Source organism: Trachymyrmex septentrionalis, unplaced genomic scaffold, assembly GCF_001594115.1.
Source record: "Trachymyrmex septentrionalis isolate Tsep2-gDNA-1 unplaced genomic scaffold, Tsep1.0 scaffold37, whole genome shotgun sequence".
Classification (NCBI taxonomy): domain Eukaryota; kingdom Metazoa; phylum Arthropoda; class Insecta; order Hymenoptera; family Formicidae; genus Trachymyrmex; species Trachymyrmex septentrionalis.
Genome location: NW_017305536.1, coordinates 7,725,795 through 7,744,305, shown reverse-complemented (window position 1 = coordinate 7,744,305; position 18,511 = coordinate 7,725,795). Strand labels below are relative to the sequence as shown.

General features: G+C 36.5%; 2 protein-coding genes across 3 annotated transcripts in view; both read right to left on the bottom strand.

Moving 5' to 3' along the window:
- LOC108750671 (WD repeat and FYVE domain-containing protein 3) overlaps nucleotides 1–12,154 on the bottom strand; it is a 16,141-nt gene extending 3,987 nt beyond the window's left edge. Inside the window, exons 1-35 of the mRNA XM_018490313.1 lie at nucleotides 11,930–12,154; nucleotides 11,189–11,434; nucleotides 10,954–11,112; nucleotides 10,679–10,871; nucleotides 10,417–10,603; nucleotides 10,162–10,343; nucleotides 9,739–10,090; nucleotides 9,458–9,579; nucleotides 9,112–9,395; nucleotides 8,767–9,033; nucleotides 8,388–8,678; nucleotides 7,944–8,314; nucleotides 7,566–7,855; nucleotides 7,123–7,338; nucleotides 6,889–7,061; nucleotides 6,601–6,829; nucleotides 6,379–6,515; nucleotides 6,098–6,281; nucleotides 5,736–6,007; nucleotides 5,397–5,626; nucleotides 5,144–5,311; nucleotides 4,849–5,057; nucleotides 4,548–4,723; nucleotides 4,228–4,376; nucleotides 3,960–4,158; nucleotides 3,405–3,762; nucleotides 3,116–3,320; nucleotides 2,581–3,001; nucleotides 1,968–2,177; nucleotides 1,598–1,786; nucleotides 1,197–1,490; nucleotides 879–1,114; nucleotides 549–804; nucleotides 247–458; nucleotides 50–182 (exon numbers count right to left, since the gene is read on the bottom strand). Coding sequence (XP_018345815.1) covers nucleotides 50–182; nucleotides 247–458; nucleotides 549–804; nucleotides 879–1,114; nucleotides 1,197–1,490; nucleotides 1,598–1,786; nucleotides 1,968–2,177; nucleotides 2,581–3,001; nucleotides 3,116–3,320; nucleotides 3,405–3,762; nucleotides 3,960–4,158; nucleotides 4,228–4,376; nucleotides 4,548–4,723; nucleotides 4,849–5,057; nucleotides 5,144–5,311; nucleotides 5,397–5,626; nucleotides 5,736–6,007; nucleotides 6,098–6,281; nucleotides 6,379–6,515; nucleotides 6,601–6,829; nucleotides 6,889–7,061; nucleotides 7,123–7,338; nucleotides 7,566–7,855; nucleotides 7,944–8,314; nucleotides 8,388–8,678; nucleotides 8,767–9,033; nucleotides 9,112–9,395; nucleotides 9,458–9,579; nucleotides 9,739–10,090; nucleotides 10,162–10,343; nucleotides 10,417–10,603; nucleotides 10,679–10,871; nucleotides 10,954–11,112; nucleotides 11,189–11,434; nucleotides 11,930–12,154 — 8,025 coding nt within the window. The remainder of the gene's footprint in view (nucleotides 1–49; nucleotides 183–246; nucleotides 459–548; nucleotides 805–878; nucleotides 1,115–1,196; nucleotides 1,491–1,597; nucleotides 1,787–1,967; nucleotides 2,178–2,580; nucleotides 3,002–3,115; nucleotides 3,321–3,404; nucleotides 3,763–3,959; nucleotides 4,159–4,227; nucleotides 4,377–4,547; nucleotides 4,724–4,848; nucleotides 5,058–5,143; nucleotides 5,312–5,396; nucleotides 5,627–5,735; nucleotides 6,008–6,097; nucleotides 6,282–6,378; nucleotides 6,516–6,600; nucleotides 6,830–6,888; nucleotides 7,062–7,122; nucleotides 7,339–7,565; nucleotides 7,856–7,943; nucleotides 8,315–8,387; nucleotides 8,679–8,766; nucleotides 9,034–9,111; nucleotides 9,396–9,457; nucleotides 9,580–9,738; nucleotides 10,091–10,161; nucleotides 10,344–10,416; nucleotides 10,604–10,678; nucleotides 10,872–10,953; nucleotides 11,113–11,188; nucleotides 11,435–11,929) is intronic.
- A 1,702-nt stretch (nucleotides 12,155–13,856) lies between these two features.
- LOC108750672 (poly(ADP-ribose) glycohydrolase-like) lies at nucleotides 13,857–18,474 on the bottom strand. Of its 2 annotated transcripts, XM_018490315.1 has the most exons (11): nucleotides 18,307–18,474; nucleotides 18,039–18,159; nucleotides 17,794–17,954; nucleotides 17,112–17,228; nucleotides 16,626–16,787; nucleotides 16,299–16,552; nucleotides 16,097–16,200; nucleotides 15,815–15,974; nucleotides 15,293–15,611; nucleotides 14,712–14,946; nucleotides 13,857–14,613 (listed from the first exon to the last, which is right to left on the bottom strand). In XM_018490315.1, the coding sequence occupies exons 2-11, from the start codon at nucleotides 18,139–18,141 to the stop codon at nucleotides 13,898–13,900; spliced, it is 2,331 nt and encodes a 776-aa protein (XP_018345817.1). In that variant the 5' UTR covers nucleotides 18,142–18,159; nucleotides 18,307–18,474; the 3' UTR covers nucleotides 13,857–13,897. The 2 variants fall into 2 exon arrangements, with proteins under 2 accessions (XP_018345817.1, XP_018345816.1); XM_018490314.1 differs by having other exon boundaries at nucleotides 18,039–18,474.
- Nucleotides 18,475–18,511: the final 37 nt, after the last annotated feature.

The following is an 18,511-nucleotide window of genomic DNA, read 5'->3' as shown; positions in this document are numbered from 1 at the left end:
TATATATATATATATATATATATATATATATATATATATATATACAAACCTGTAATCTGAGAAAATGTTGCGTGAATGGTTCCATTCTCACCAAATAGGAACATACTATCATCGCTGAGGAATAATGTGTACCATAATGATAAGGGGGAGTCTCTCCATGTGGATCATCCCATTCTTTATATCTACAAAAAGAATAATTATTTTGAAGACATATCCATGATGTATATGTCACTATATTTTCTATACCTTTTCTTAAATTGTAACAATCGTTCGGGACTTTGTGCGCCCATAGGTTTGCTGAAATCTCTAAACGTCGATGAATCTGTGAGATCAAGTTCCTCGCTATCATAATCGGCTAAGATCCATGGGAAAATCGGATATTGCATAAGATCGTTATAGCTACGACCCGCTAGAGTATTGAGATGCATCAGGTATTGGAAGTTAGATATTTCTCCTCTCTGTACATGAAAGAAAATGTCCCTAATTAATAAGGAATACAGACTCAATCATTTATCCTGTTTATATTTTACTTAGTTGTAACTACTAACCACCCATCTCTGGGTAACCGAAGTTTCCCCTATAAGATTCGAGAGCAAGCCGGTGGCCTGCTCGACATTTGCCGTTCGCCTCTGGCCAGCTACGGACTGCTGAGCGCTGTCGGCGATCGCAGTAGCAAATGTCATGAACCTTTGATAAACTTTGTTCCTTACTTTTCGCGGAAATGCCAACAAATAGTTTCTACCGTCTCCACTGAATACTTCTAACGCCATAGGTTGTAATAAGTATCGCCTCTTATGTACTTCCCTGTGAATAACAAAGTCCATATTTTTAAATTATTCAAATGTCATGTAAAAAAAACGATCTTGTCTGTAGAATACCTGATATCTTCGTAATTAAATTTGGAACATTGTCTCATCGCTCTGGATCTTCTGGGAGATCCCGGCGACGGTAGAATCGGTTCGTATGCGTCTGGCAAACTCTCTATATCTCTTATCTCTCTAGATTTCAACAATGTGAATCCGTCAATTACATAAAAATGTTCCTTTCCAAACAAGAGAAGACCCTCGGTTGTATCCAAACCCTGTATTCGCGCGCATCTAAACATGTGACTTATCTGAAATGTAAACAGAAAGATTGAAAAAAAGAGCGTTCTGGTTGCAGCATGGCAATTTCATGGACATAGAGTATATAACAACCTTCTCATGTTCCTCAAGTAGACGTATCAACGTTTGATTGTCTGGAACAGTTTGGTTGTTTTCTTCTTCCTGTTCGTTATCCTCGGGTGCTTCGTCTGGCTCGCTAGCGTGGCGTTCCAGTGTGCATGGAACCATCGGCGGCTCACTCTCAGTAGAAGTTTCATTGACATTTAACGGTGTATCATCTATAACGGGGTCTCGTTCACGTTCAAACATTCCTGACGAATTGCCAAGCTGCTTCAGATAATAATCCTTACTATCCATGCTTGACGCTACTTTGTACTTTAGCTGTTTCTAAACAATTAATAGATCATGTATTATGACGTATGATGAATACGTATAGATGCTTATATCTAAGTTTTGAAATAATTCTAGGCTTGTCATCGTAAAGACATACTCACATTATCAGGATGCTCTAATTCAGGCCGATATGGATAATGTATGTAGAAGAGTTCATTCTTCATCATCTTCTTTCGCATTCTACACGGTCCTTCGGTCATGTCCAACATCCATTTATCCAGTATAGTGGGCGTCGGAGGTCCCCAAAGACCGCGTTCTCTAGTCAATTCCGTCTCGGTTTGCAACCATTCCTACAGATGAATTAAAAACATTTTTAGTGTATTGTTTTATCCATTTATTTTAAATTCTTTATTAATGCAAAATATATTTCTTGTACAAATTCAGGTAAATATCGACTTTGCATTGCTTGATATAACAAAAATCAAAATTATTAAATAGAAATAAGTAAAATTCTTAGACAAAATTTCTTACTTGATATACGTAACGTTGAGTGTGCAGATTGGTCTGTTGATGCTGCAAACGCCGTACTGCAGCCAGTTCCCTAACTAACGCGACATGTTGCTCCGTCCATTGTGCAACAGTATTCTGATGTAATCTAAGCCTTACGCGCACAGATTCCTCTTTTCGTACTTTCGTTCGACTAGCTAATCTCGTCAATCCTCCTGTTACCTTTTGGATTTTCTGTAATTTTTTTATATACCTATACGACTTGACAAATATTAAATATAATCCTTTGATGCTACTTTTATTATGGCCCCGAGATTTCTTTTACTTTATAAGTTATAATTTTTTTTTATTAATAAAGATATATACATTTACTTGTTATCGTTATATTTTCCTTAATGTTTGTTTTTAATATTTTTATTTAAAAAAAAAAAGGTTTTTGTATAATATTTTTATATATTTTTACCCATATATTACGTATATGACAAAAACAATATAGAGTGGCACCAAAGGGATGATGTAAATATTAAGGAAGATATAATATAACTAAATGTAATATAATAGAATTAATATTCAATAATTTTATTTTATTTTTAATAATTGAATGACGCACACAGATAAAGAAAAAACTTTAACGTACCGACTGGATTTGATTGTGGAGTTCCCAGGGAACTCTGTACGAGGCTCTTCTTTCCGAAACTACATAATTCAACCAAAGCTTTGACGCAGCTTCATGAACTTGTTCTCTCACGACTGGCAATTCTGGTGCCCGCTCATTAGCCACAGGCGTTGATAAAGTTACTTTGAAAACTTCCTCTATTGCAGGCTTTTTACACACATATAACTCTTCCCAGACTCTCGTTGCCGCTACAGCCATTAAATTGTGTCCTTGATGAGACATCAATCTGTCATCGCTGGATTCCACTTGCGGATTAACGTGCCACGTGGTTTTCATATTAGTGTCCAACATGATTTTTATATCAGCCGTTAATTGTAACAAGCAATACGTTAAACAGCCGACAAATTCTAATTCGTGATTGCCAGCACCGAATACTAATAATCTGCAGAAAAATCATAATATTATTTCATTTTTCTTTTAACAGAAATATACATATTATTTATGTAAAACATATTATGTATGTAAACACATATATCTTTCTGTAAATTGCACATACCTATGAGTAGTAAGCTTATGTAATGCCTCTAATACCGCCATTTGATCGGCAATGGAATCGGTCGCACGTGACAGTAAGAATAAAATTGTCCTATTCAGGCAGTGATGAAGACCTTCCATACTGACAGCACCGGGTCGCCTCTTTGCTTGCCCAATTAGTTTTACGATGAAATCAAATACTTCATGTGGGTCTTTTGTTAAAGCGCCTGATATTTGAGAAGACATGTAGTAACGTTTTCTATTAATTTTATTCAATTTGATTAACGCGCACACAGAAAATAAACTATTACCTTGCCACAATTTGTCAACTATTCTGGCTGCCACGTAGCAAACATTATTAGTTATATTATTGGCCGATCCACCAGGAACGACAGGTAACGCAGCCTGTTCTCCTATTAATACATCCGCGGCTAACAAATGTTCCATTAATATAGACAACACCTCTGTTTGATAACGCATTTGCTGTCCCGTTGATGCATGTTCCGGCCATGCCTCAAGGACAAGATCTATCGCCGGCGATTTCGCCGTAACTGGCAATGAAAGCGAGTCAACAACGATAACTTTAAAAAAGTCCATTACGAACTTTTTCGCCGGGTGATTTGTCAGCCCAACGTCTTTCGACGGCGATCTTACTAATACTGGTTCTTGCTGCAATAATTATCCGACATTAAAGTTAATATCTTCAATTCTAAAATATCTACAGAACATCCATAAAAATACCTTAGAATTAACAAATTTAGTAAACTTTTTAAAAGTACTATGAATGATCGTGATAATATTCAATTCTTTAAACTTCGAAAATTAAACATGTGCTTTCTTTTAGAAAAATACACTAATGTGATTACCTCGTCGGCTGGGGTACTAGCACCGCTACTATCCTGACTAGAACTCGTGGGTTTCGGAAACAAGGTTCCAGCTAAGGCACCCAAAACTTCCGCGGACATAAAGACTTGCATGAAGTCAGTGAAATTGCGATAAAGGAAGAACAGGAATTGTATTATTGTCACGGGATAATCGTTTAACCACGCTGGTAATATTTCTGGGCTGTTGAAAGATTCGTTAATACAATACAATTATTGTTGAACTAGATTAATGACTCATGAAATAACTTACTTGTTCGTGTGACTATTCAACATAGTCCGCACCATAGCTAGTAACGTGACCATTGCTTCAGGACATAGATTAATTCTACTAGCAAAGGATGATAGTGTGTGATTTGCCGGGACTCCAAACATAAAATTCCAAACGTTATCCAAATCGAGCTGCCGCATAATTGTAATACATAGTTAGTATTATTATTTTCTACATATTAAATGTTAATAAAGCAGAAAAATCGAGATTAAAAAGCAACTAATTTCACGATTAGACTTGAAACTTTGCAAAAGTACATATAGATACATTTAATATAAAGATGCGATTATTGGTATTTTTACTTTTGAATCGGTAGGTAATAATTTTACAGGCTGCCCCATCATGAGAGCGATGAAGAGAAAATAAAGTTCCGGAACAAGATCGATATGTTGCGGAAGCAACCAGCCCAGATGCTGAAATCCTGGTACGTGAAGCCCGGATGGTTTAATTTCACCAGTTGACATTTGTTGATGGCAACCTGTTACACATATTATAATTATATTGTATTATTTTATTGCAATTATTGTAGATTAAATATGTAATAGAAATATTTATTGAAGCGTTTATGTAAGCGATAGGTACAAAATCATTGCTATTACATACCAAGTGCTAGTGTCATCTTATTATGATCGGTATGCCGTAACCAACCGCCATTGCTCGTGCCCTCTTTGAATTTTTGCAGAATCGATTGCACGGAACATATCGCTACGAGTATACGTAACCCCCAGACAACAGTAGTACTATGAAGACCAGACTGGAGGAACAGTAGTACCCAATCTAGGCCCAAAACTTTAGCTACTTCTTCACACATACTGCAAAAGCATAATTACATTTATATCATCAAATATAATGTATTCGGCATGCTAACACAATTAAAGATATTAGCACAATTTCTTACTTTACATTAACCTTGGATCCATTAAACAACAACGAATGTAAAAGCTGTAAACAACGATTACGTAAAAGTATACTCTCTCCTTCCCCATCCTTGATTCCTTCTCCTTCTCTAAGGATTAGATGTTTTTCGGGGCACAGCGGTAACGTAGCCACAATGAATTGTCCAAACCTGTACAAAAGACAAATAAAAGAGTTATAAATGTATAAAATTAATATAATACAATTATGCAAATGTAAACGAAAGAGTTGTTTACCATAATAGATCAGCTTGTCGTGGTTGACTCAATAATATACTAAGAAGTGCTAGAAGGATCTGTCTAGTGCTACCTAGCTTTACTTCGCTTAAGATGTGCAATAGTTTATGTACTAATTGTAGATCTCTCATTAATCGCAAGTTAGTTCGTTTTTCACTGGATTCCGCTATTAGTTCATACAAGTGTTCAAGAAGAGATCTAAGCAATTCTCCAGGTGCTTCGTGCCAAACCTAAATTTGAATAAATTAATTAAATCAATATGTGTCTATTTATATTCACGCTCGCCCGTCAGATTAAACAAGTTTGCATTAAAATTGTGAACTTTTTTTTAAAACTTACTTGCAAATCGCATAAGAGATCCTGAAACGCTGTAACATTAGGAATTGCACTGGTTTCTCTGCCGCTATCGACTGTCCCTACGAGACTGAACGTTAAGTGCAATATATGGCTGTTTAGGAGAGGACATTTTCTTCTTAACAACATAGCTAGAGTCTGATATCCTCTCCTGCGATCCATCTCTTGTTGAGCTGCTTGGTTGGATCTCACTACGCATACTAGTGCCTTTACAGCCGCATATAAAGATTCTACATCTTGGGCCATAGCTATTAAACCTTTTAAACAGATTTAAGCTCACTCTTAATCTTGTTTTATCATCACAATATCGGGTTAAGCATCGCTCGCCATTTAATTTTCAGTCATACCTAATAACACTGAACATCCTCCTACATTGTCGATCATAGTAGCTACTGGTTTAGGACTAAATACACGAACGCCAAGATAACCGACAACTACACCACCTAATGCTCTGGCTGGACCACTGAGATGTCCCGCGGAATTATGGAGAACTCTGATAGGTGTGGCATTTTCATGGGATGACATGCCAAGCTGTACAAAATAATCAGATTTAAATGCGTGTCATTTAATTTGAATTTTTATTTCTTTTTTTCTTCTGATTTAGATAAGAAGATTAAGTTATCCGTACTTGTTTGGCGATTGACTTATTATCAGCTCGGCTGTAAACCTTTCTGATTTTAGCTAACGTTAATTGCGACATGGCTTTTGCATTCAATCCAAACACAACCTTTTCTTCGGCCACAAGAGGTGCTAGAGGTTCAGGGCCTGTAATAATGTATATTGTTAATATCTGTTATAATTATAGAATTATATTTTAAAAATTAATCGTATTTATATATGATGTTAGTACCACTCAATTGCGGTGCTTGCAAGCTTCCCATATAATGTGGCCCCAGTCTGAACAAAGTAGCAATGTTCTGAGAATTAAACACTTCTTCCACCAAATGGCACGGTCCTTGTTTCCAAGTCAATCTAGAATATCGACGCCAACAGGGCGGTGTACCAATGTAACCATAAACCGGAGAAGCCACAGTTAAGTTGGCTGCTCCACCTCCAGGAACTTGTGTAATATAATGAAGCTAAAAATAGATACGTTGTATATGTGATCTTGAAATTACTTTGTTTTAATGATAATTACCTTTTGACTATGGATATGCTGACCATCCAAGTATAATGAGAAGCTAGAGTTTTTCAGAACTGCGCGGTTTAGCACAATAGCTATATGGTGCCACTGTCCTTCGTGAAGTAAATCGGGACACCAAACTCTGGCACCACATTCACCCGTTCCTTCAGGTTCCCATTCACCTGTATCTGTAAATGCACATTAATTTACATTAATGATACTTAATGCATATTTTTAGAATATACTCACTTTGCGGAATGGGTGTCTCTTGAGTGGAAACGATAATAGCCTTATCTCTAGCGCTAAGAACTGCAGTCAGGCAAATTAAATCTCTTGCTGATTGTGGAGTGCGCACCAAGGTGAGTAATCTTACACAATGGGGATCAGTTCTGGGATCACTAAACTTATCAACACATATCCATGTGCTGTATGTTAAGCCGGTCTGTGGTGGAAATAATCTATCGCCTAAAATAATTTTTTATATGCTAATGACAATCATACAATTTTTAAAGTTATGAAATTAATTATTTTTTCATTGTCATTACATCTTTGTTATAATACTTTTAGTATTGATGGAATATGTATGACTATTATATACTATTTTTTTCTATACACTAATATTTCAGCACGATCTACTATAACGTAACAGAAATAAATTAAATACAATTATAATTAATACATATATAATTTACCTGATCCAATTCCTCCCAGTACACTATTATCAGCAGAGACAACTGTAGGAGGTGTGGTACTTTGCGGGGCAACACTTGGTAGGTACAAACACGCAAATCCTTCGGCGCTCATGTCCAACTCCACAAAAGGTGGTAAGGTGCATGAACCATGAGCTCTGAAATCCTTGGGCGTCGTCATCGACACTAATGTCTTAATTCGCGTCAAAGGAACTGGTCCACCTCTAAACTTGTTCGGCTCGATATTGTCTAGTGAAATGCAACATAACGGATTGCCCAAACGTAGAAATTCTCTAAAAGGATTAAATTACGAATATTATGCCAATTCGAATATATCCCTTTAATTTTCCTCTTCTTTTTATATATGTATCTCAATCTCACCTGAGATCTCGCGGTTCAAGTGATTGCGCAGCAAGTCTCTCAATAATGTACTGAAGAGGTTGATGAAGTGGATGCGTTTCATCTTGCAAAGCAATTCTGCCTACTGATAGCAATTCACCAGCCATACCAGCTTCACACATCACTTGCTGATTTCTTTCTGATCGTACCAAACTCTTGATGATCTCCGCCACGTACAGTTGTAATGCTAGTGCCATTTGCGGATTGGATAATTCGGATATAGACGGGAGTAAGTGAAGCATTCCCACTACTATGCCAGGATGAACTACAATTGGTTCAGGTGCAGGTGGGCTTAGGTTTAAGGAATTTATAATACATCTCTTGCCGCTTCCAGGAGAGTCAAATGACTTTTGCTGAAATACAAGCCATAGTTACCATTTTTGAAAGATAAAACATTGGCGATACTCTCCGATAAAAAGGGTATACCTCCATGCTATTTTGCTTGTGACTTGGAGATCTTATCCCTACATTAGCTAAATTTGGTTTGTCAAAGGAATCGAGCGCCACGTCATAAAGCAATCGCAATAGTAAGCACGCGTATCCTAATGTCTTTGGCATACTATCTGGAAATACCGGTTCCAATATACTCCCAGTAAATAATGATATTAACATATTATGATAATTCATGGTTGGTATCATATCCATCTCGGTAATTTTCGTCTGTGTCGAGAAACATCCAAGGAGACGCAAAGTATCACACAGACTCGATTGGCAAATCTATAAAATCGATATTATTTTCATACAATAAAAATAGCATGCTATTAATAACATAATTATATATATATAATGTGCTTCAAATCTGTACCTCGTGATGGAAGAATTTTGCATTTGCTGGCTCAAATCGCATAGCTGTACTTATAGTATGAAATACTACATGTAGCAATGTTAGTAATTGGCTCTCGTCCTGTATAGTTCTCTGTATGATATCATTGCAAGGTTCGCTCTTTTCTGACCTTTGCGGGCCTAATTGACTCTCGAGAGATACAAGAACTGACATCACGTAAACGAAGCCCCCAACTTTTCGGAAAACCGTTCTAGTCCTATGCGACTCGCGCAAACAGGCTAACAGAGACTGACAAATAATCATATTGTTAATAATTTTATGAATGAAATGAGAACGATGAGATTAACAGAACAATATTAAACTCACCTTTAATATATGCGTCTTTAAAATCAAGGCATTAGGAGGTGCTGAATGCATAACTCCTAACAATGTCGCCATATCATCGTCACCACCTGCACTGAGTATCAATTCTCTCACGATACCAAGTGCTTGATACCGACAATCTACATAGGGCACTAGATTATGAGCGCAACGCGCGCCTCCGCATTCTCTAAAGACATTCGCATTTTGAACATTACTCGCTAATAATGTTGTTAAAGCCTCCATTACTAAGGCACCCAACCGTTCATCCTCGGGGCATATCGTGTATTCTGAAATCATGTTAAATTGTCAGAATTCATATGCAAATGCTTATGTATGATCATATCTTTACCTAATCCTTGCTCGATCGCAGCTTGCTTATCCTTAAGTAATGTTGCATACCGATGAAGACAAGTCACAAAAACTTCTAACATACCAACTTCTCTATAAACATCTTTAAATATAGTGTTGTGTCTGAAACAAGCGATTTTATTTAAAATATCAATAGAACATCGCATATTATTTTAATATTTTCCAATAAAGTTTTCCAAGTTATCTTTAACATATTATATTACTTCTATTATTTTAATATATTTCAATAAAGCTTTTCAAGCTACATCTTTAACAAATTACCTGAGTATATTGAGGAGAGTTTCCATACATATAATACTGCAAGAGACTGAATTATTCGTTTTCAATAAAATGGAGAGAGATATAAGTTCTTTACACGGAACAAAATTAAGTTGGAAAACAATAAATTCCAACAACTGAAAGAATTTTTCTTGTATCTCCGGATTTTTCAAATGGATTTTCTCTGCAAACTGGGACAGGGTATTCTGTCCCTCGAGAATAAAATAATTTGCATTATCACTGTGATACACACTAGATATCGCGTCCAATATAGTGCAACACAGAAGTGGTGAATTAGATTTTACGAATACAGATTGCAATACTTGGAATGCTTGAATATTTCGGACGCTTCCTCCTGTAGGAGTAATAAAATTGTATAAAGTATGTTCGCTTCATTTCACAAATATTTTATTTATAAAGTTATACCTCTGTTACTTGGTTGTGGCAAAGTAAACCCAAGCATTTGAAATAAAGATCCCATACTAGCTTGACTTGGCTTTAATTCTGTGTGACCGCACATTGTTAAAGATGCTAACATTAGTACCAAATTTCGGATAGCATCCTGTGCTTCCGCTCTACTATCTTGTTCTAATCTTGACGGCGCATGTCTACATAGAAAAATATCTTTCTTACTGTATCATTACAAACAGCTACCGAATTTCGTAATCGACATTTACTTACTTCAACAGAAATTCAGATAGAAATATATAGCCCTGACAAGCACGAAAATCATCTAACAATGTCTGAGAAACCTCACTGGAATCTTTTAGAAAACAGAACACTGTTACGAACATTTCTACAACTTCTAATGGTGCCAGCTCAGGTACACGTTGCATATTATCGATACAGAGTGCTATGCATCCTTTATCTACAAGATGAATCAATACATCAAGTAGATTTGATCTTGAACTAATACAGATACACAATAGCGTGTTAAACTTACTATGAATATAGGCTACTACGTTCTGTGTAAGACCATGTCGAGATAGCGTCATCAAGACTTCGGCGGCACTTTTACGCCACATAATATTGTACTGTGGACACCAACTGGTTATTGCTGAGAACAACAAGGTAAGATCGTCTTTACGAGCGAGTTCCTCTGCAGGATAAGGATGGCTACATAATCTCACCAATAACTGCAAATGAACAAATTAATCTTGCGAATAAAGTTAATTTTTTCTTGAGAAAATTTCAAACTATTATTTAAAAAATTATCACCTGAACGAATATTTTTTGTAACAGTATTCTACGCTCTCTAGGAGTAAATTCGCTATTTGCATCTGTAATATCAGCGTCCTCTTCATTCATCTCAGGCAGATCAAAGAACAGGTATAAACATTTCACCAAAGTTGATGGAACCGAAGCAGCAGTCATGGCCTAGAAGGAATTTTATATTGCAGAAAAAAAAATTTGTCTGCAGAAATGAATAATTAATCAGAGAAATTCAATTCACTTGTATCAAAGATGTATCACCCGCTGCCAACAGATTCAACGCGGATAGCAACATCCAGCCGTTGCTCGACTCCTCGCTATTCTCGATCTCTAGAAACTTCACGATGGCACAGCTCGCAGTCTCAGTGCTCTGATTGCTCGCTCTCCTCCTAATCTCGGATACCATTAGTCTTGATACTTGTTGTGTAAATGCCAAAATGTCCCAGAACTTTTCGTTCATGTCTCCCGATGGACTAGAGCCAAATACCTGGCGGCACGAGACGGTCTCTTTGTAATTACGATGATAACGATACGAGAATATAGAAACACATCCTTCTAAAGTGAAAGATCCGTTCTAGTATCAAAGGGAAGGAAACCTCGATATACTGTTTTATATAAGAATGTGAAGTTCGATCACTTGTATTACACTAGATTAGTGTATGCTAAAAGTTGCTATGTATAAAATTGGTAGAATTAAATGTGGAAACAATTATTTTAAACAATTATAAATATCAAATAATGATGTGAACAAGTACAGTTTATTTCACTCCAACTTATTGTACCAGTTCAAAATATTCTTTGAAAAAAAAGAGACTTTTTATCGTCGTTATTTAACAGAATGTATATGTTATTTCTTTATCAAAGTCGATTATGCCACTGCTTTAGATACTTTATATAAAGCAGTCTTTAATGTACACTATAATTCAGTATAGTTCGCATGATTGCATTCACCATTAAAGAATTTACTTTTTATATTGTATACCTTGCAAAATAACGGCAACATGTTGTATAATTTATCATCACGTTCAGTGTCTGAGAGGGGATGCGGTGGATGGGTGTACTCGGAGAACAGTTTCTTGAGATGCATAAGCCCCAAAGCGGTGTGCTGAGGATTCGTACCACCGGCACAGTCATCCAAGCCACCGGTACCACTCGAGCCCATGCCTCCGACGCTGGTACCCCCTCGTAATTTGCGCATTATGTTCATACTTAAGATTTGCTAAAAGGAAAAGAAGAAAACTTGGAGTTCCTCCTTATCTCACTCTGCGCTTGTTTTCAATGATTTATGTTCCAAAATTCACTGTTAGCCTTGAAAATCTATAGTTCGCTCTATGTGCAATGAATTTTGGAACAGAGCCAATTATTTCAAAGTACAATGTTTTCCAGCTGTGACACAGGAAAGATCTGTTACATAGAAGGATTTTTTCTCAAGACTATCATTCAGACGACAAAATTGTAGTCTGCAGGACAGGTTGAGGTAGTAATAAATCGGAGTAGAAATTCATTATTAACTTGGCACATATCAAAAAAAGGATTAAAAAATTAAGAAGAAAAATATAAAAAAAAGATCAATACGAACTCAACTTTCTAGTCATAGCTAGTCAATAGCAATCAATAGAAAACTGATCGATACGAATGAGCTATTTTAACGAATTGACGAAAATGTCAACGTGCTCAAGAGGAACGACGCAAAATGAAACACACACAGGCGCATACACATACACACACATACATAACACACACACACACACACACACAGAGGCTTAACGGCTTGAGAAACATACGTTGAATCGCGATTTAATAACTCAGGTGATCGCAGGTGATCGACAAGGGGCGCACGTAGGAGCGAAAAACGCGTCGTGCAGGAGTAGTGCATGACGGCGTAACCGCGCGGCCGTCAGCGGGCACACTCATGCGCCCGTCGTGCCGACGTCGCGGCTGTCAACGTCGCAGGCAGCATGGAGCGACTCGACGAAAATGGCACGGCTCCACGCGTAACGAACGACAACCTCGGCATCGGCAGGTCCCAAGCGTCAGGTTGAGAGCGTACGACACGGCCGATCGGATCGGCGGTCAACGCGCACGAATCAGCGGCATCGCCGTCCGCCAAGCATCCGGCTCAATATTTACGTCCGTCCGTCCGTCCACCCGCCCGCTCGGCGCTCGCTTGAAACGTCAGACCGACCGAGATGTCACACGCATGGACGTGCACACCAAACACATGTGAGATGCGTACATACACACGCGTACCTGGCGCGCGCGTCGTGACGAAACCGCCCACGAACATCACCGCGGAACGATCGCGTTGTTGACGCGCGGTGCCGCATTGCCGATCGCGGTCGCATGTTACCTGGGACGCGCCTCCGACCCAGGAAAATTCTACATTTTCTATCGGCGAGTCCTGTTGATTCTCAGTTCGGCGGGAGACTTTAATATTTCAGTGACAGCAGCCATCTTCGCGTTTGACAGTTCGCTCGGCCAAACGCGATACGTCGATAAGCGGCCACGTGACCCACTGATCTCCCGCCGAACGGGGCACGGGGGAGGTTTTTAAAGGTCGATTTTTAAAAGAATTCTGTCAAGTAATGATCAGAAGTTTAATTGGCAATTTAAGAATTATTGATTATAAAAATAATATATTATTATATATTAAATATTTAAGTCGATACCTTTCGAACATTGAAAGTATTGTAAGATATTTGTAGGAATGTTATAACAATATTAATGTTTTTAAATTCTCTGGTTACATTTTATACAAATGCAAATTTGCTTTTTAAAATAAAATAGAAGATGTCAAATATAAAATGAGAAAGATACTGGAATAATCACATCTTACGCAGAATTTTATTTACATTGTACTTTGCAACATTTAAGATTATACAGAATGTTTATAATTACAAACAGAGTGCGCAGTAGCTAATTGGCAAGCTTCAAAACGCTTGTATAGCATTCAAGATATTCGCTGGAAAAAATCTGAAATCTTCCTTTGGCCACTTTTTTTCGGAAATGACTTTTGTTTACACGATTCTGGAGCAGAATCTTTCAAAATCTTGATAGATTCGCTGTCACTTAATTCCGTAGATTTTGTCGATAATTCGGATTTCATCTTCTTCGATGTTTCTTGATTGTCGACGAGACATGAAATAACCGGCTTTTTCGAATTCGAGGAATTTACATTGTTATCTAATTTATTTGATACCTCCTCTTCCATTTGTATATTTTCTTCATCGGCAATGTTATCTGCAAAATGATTGTTCTGTAAACCGCTGTTTTTTTCGCTATCCGCTTCTCTTGGATTATTCTTAGTTTTCTCATGGCATGTATTCTTGATATCGGGCTTAGCATTGTCGTTGCTATCGTCCTCGCAGCTTGTCAACCAATTCATTATCTTTTCCTCCTCCTCCATTTCCTTCTCATTAGCCGTCGAATAAAGATATCGCTTGTTATCGACGTCTTTATTTGATAAGGTTGCGGTTTTATTTCTTTTAAATAGTGTTTCCTTCAGACTCTTGGTAGAAATCTTCGGTGAAGAATTTTCAATCTTTGTCAGGAAATATTTGTTTAATGGTTTCATTCTACTTTTGTTGTACAAGAAACAATAAAAATCCGAATGAGCGTTCGACGCTGATTCTCGACGATACTCCGACAGCATTGAGTAAAGTCGTGCTAGAAGTTAATGAAAAAAATTAATCCAATTAATACATCAATGATTATAAAGATATATTATAGATTTCGTATACAGGAATTCTTTTAAATGTGGATACCTATATCAATATCGTGATGAACCAAATGTGCGTACATCGCTGCCACATCGTCCCGCAACTTCGTGTCTCCGAAAGTAAAATAGACCATCGATCGGCCTGCAACTGCAGCAGCCATCAATTGTATCAAAACTTTCAATTTCGGATTTCCGCGGAACGCGCCGCATCCCCAGTTTCCCGTTGCGATAGCGGGCAGATTGTTCTTATAGATATCAGATCCGACAAATCCTACATAAGCCTACGGAAAATGCACTAGCTTAAAATTAGAGACAATAGCATAATACTGACAGCATAATAATATATTAGCATAATATTGAAAAATAAACAGCAATTTTTTACAATCGGCAATTTTTTAATAGTGTTTGAATTTTAAGAAGAATATCATCGAACAATGAAATGCTTAAAGTAATATTTTTTAAATGTAACAATCTATATAAAAATTATAATTTATCTAAAATTGGTAAAAATATTTACAAACGAGATTGCTTCACGTTCCGATAATTTAGGAACCTGAAGGATAAATTTCATAAATTTTTATACAGATTTATTTTGGTTAAGACGATATTTATATCAAGATTACAAACTTTGTTAAGTTCACGTTTTATGTTGTCCATATTGAACTGCAAAGAGGATTGCTTGAAGTAAAGGGCATCAATAGCAACGATTGACGTCATACGTCTACCACTAATATCCCTCGGTGTCTCGTCAACAAAATCTCCTTTCCATTTGAAAGTATTGCTATACCCTTCGTATTTACTGTACCGCTCGATACCACTGACAATAAGTGCCTCCGTATCGTCTAATTCCTCCGTAACCAACATAGTGACCATAAGTTCTGGACATATAACGAATCGTATTTCTTCCTGCACGCAGCCTAAGCCTAGCACACCTCCACCCACATATCTATTTACGAAATACACACGAAAAAGAAAATTAGTAAATAACGAAAAATATCAGTAATAATCTCTAGAATCTCTTTATTTTTATCTTTTTTTTTCACGTTTATTTGCCTTATAATTCCTCACTAAAATTTCAAGCAATGCAAGTTGTCAATAAATTTTTCAGGCATGATTCATTCTAACTAGAATTGTATAATAGAGACTCACTTATTTGCAAAGTCCACTTGAAGCAACCCAGCTCCTTCACTTTCAATGGTCCCTTTACTCGTTATATGTAACGATGGTAATTTTTGCTCTTGCAAATTCCATCTTGGACAGTTTTCCAACGGAATGTAACGTCGTTCAATTGTTATTATACCTTCAGATGCTGCTCTATGTAAAAATTATAATATGATTCGAGTTCTACATTACATCCGTTTATTGATAAATCATCGTGATAAATTGCATAAATATTTATATAAAAGAATTTTATAATTATGGTATGCTCACCTTTAGTTGTGACTCTTCTGAAGTAATGGAGAAGACATTTAATTTTTTCCATCACCGACTCGCATCGACTCGCACTTTGTTTTTCGTTATAGGCGGCGAACAATCTAAAATATACAATTAGAAGAATACATAATAAATAATAAATAAATATATTTTATCCAATAATTTTTAATAAAGAACTTAAATAATTTGTTAGCCTTACCTATTAAAATTAATATAAGGATACGTTGCGTATTCCGATTGCGGATTATTGGAATTGCGTCTAGGAAATGTACAAAAAAATGCATTTGCCAGTAGCGAAGCTACTTGTAATTGACTTAAACTGATGGAGCCGTTGCTATGTCGTTTCAACAGAGGCACCGCACCGGTTAACAGCACAGGAAGCTGCAAAGCCAGTTGGACTATTTTTGGCATCAATATTTCAAAGAACATTGTTGTCTCTTCCGAGTCCATGACCTGCGTCAAAAATTTTCTTATTAATCACGATTTTTAAAGAGCACAACCCAAGTGTGATGCACCGTAGATATACCTCTGAGAAAAAGTGATGGAGCGCCGCAAAATTCCAACGCTGTGCATATATTTGATTGTACGAAAGTATAGCCTTTTCTAATTGTTGGCTAGAAAGAATGCTCCTCAGCAAAGCTTCCTGGATCATCTCCCATCTATTTCGACAGCAACGATTTCCACTTCTCTAAAATATAAAGTTTAATTAATATCAATAATTATTTTATACTCTCTATGCGGAATATTAAAATTCAATACTAAAAATCTTAATACAGAATTAATATCTATTTTCTTTATAGATAATCCTACATCTTGCAATCTTTATTTCGATGACAAATTCTTCAAGCAATTTAAAATTATATACTTATATATAATATTAAAATTTTGAAATGTGATAAATGTAATTTTTCTCAATATTTTCTAAGAAAATACGAGTAAATTTTCGAATTCAAAGAATCTGTCATCTCAAGATTGCAAATGTTGGACATTCTATTTATTTGACAATATATACCTGCTCTATTGGATACAAACTGTGCGCAGAATGTGGCATTCGTACATAACCCTGGCTCCATTTGTCTATTTGATGCGTCGGATACGGCTTTGGTGGTCCATGTGAACGCAATGGTAACTAAATCACAGAAAAAGTATGTTGCAAATATAATAGATATCTAACAAGTATGCACAGCAAGACTTATGTATAAAATTGGTAATTTAGATATATTATCAAAATAATCCTTGATATTTAAATGATCAAGAGATGAGCAAATTACACACACATGTTAAAATAATTAAAATACATTTAATAATTTAATGAAATGACACACATAATACATTTCAGCTCGCAGAGTACTAATCACAATTTAAAAGAAACAAATAATTAATAACATCACAAGATCTTACATACTAAATAAATTTTAAATATAAGATGACAATGAGAGGCTACTCAGTAAGTAAACAAATAAGTTTTTATTGAATTCTAATATGATAATATTGTGAATATATATATATGTGTGTGTGTGTGTGTGTGTGTGTAATTACCCATAATTATTTTAACATCTAATTTGCTCATCTCTTACTAATTTAAATTAAGTTAATTATTGCTTTGCAAATTAACTCCACTTCTGTTTAATTGTGATATATTAGCCTTCAAAAATTTAATAATATATCATTGTTCTATTCATGTTAAATCATACCATGAACAATACTGTATGATCAGGAGAGATGACGATCGGCGGATGTTCTCGATAATCGTAAACACCAAGACCTTTGCGTATCTCGTCCATACTCATGCCCTTCCACTCAGGTACGTCGTCGGAAGGTTCAGGCTCGTTGACACCAATCGACATGGAACTCGCTGAAGCCAAATGTTTGAGTATTAATTAAAAGCAACGCAAAAACGCAATGACGCAAGAGAACGCGTGGATAGGTAGATTCTTACAGTCCGAATTGGCTACATTATTCGTGCTCTGCGACGATTCCACATCTGAGAACAGGTCCACGGAATGTTCCTCTTCGAGTATTATCTCCGATTCTGCTGACATTCTACCCTCCAGAAGCGCCTAAAAATCATATGTACATACAAGTCACACAGTAGCAGGGATGAAAAAAATGTGATTACGTTATCCATTTGCGAGAAGATTGAAGAAAGATACGATAAAACGATGCATTTGCAATAAAAGATAACCAAAGTCTGGCCATGGACTTACGAGAAATTTAATTGTCGGCAAGATCCAACGGCGTCAAAGCGTCAATCTTCATGCGAATTCGTATAATATCGTGACATGACTAATGCCAAATTCAGGTTGCGCACGACGTTCTACGTTCAAATGTATACACAACTGTCACGTATGCACGCGCGAAACGTACGAACAGTACGAGCCACCGCTCAAGAACTGAAGTGCCTGAGCGGTT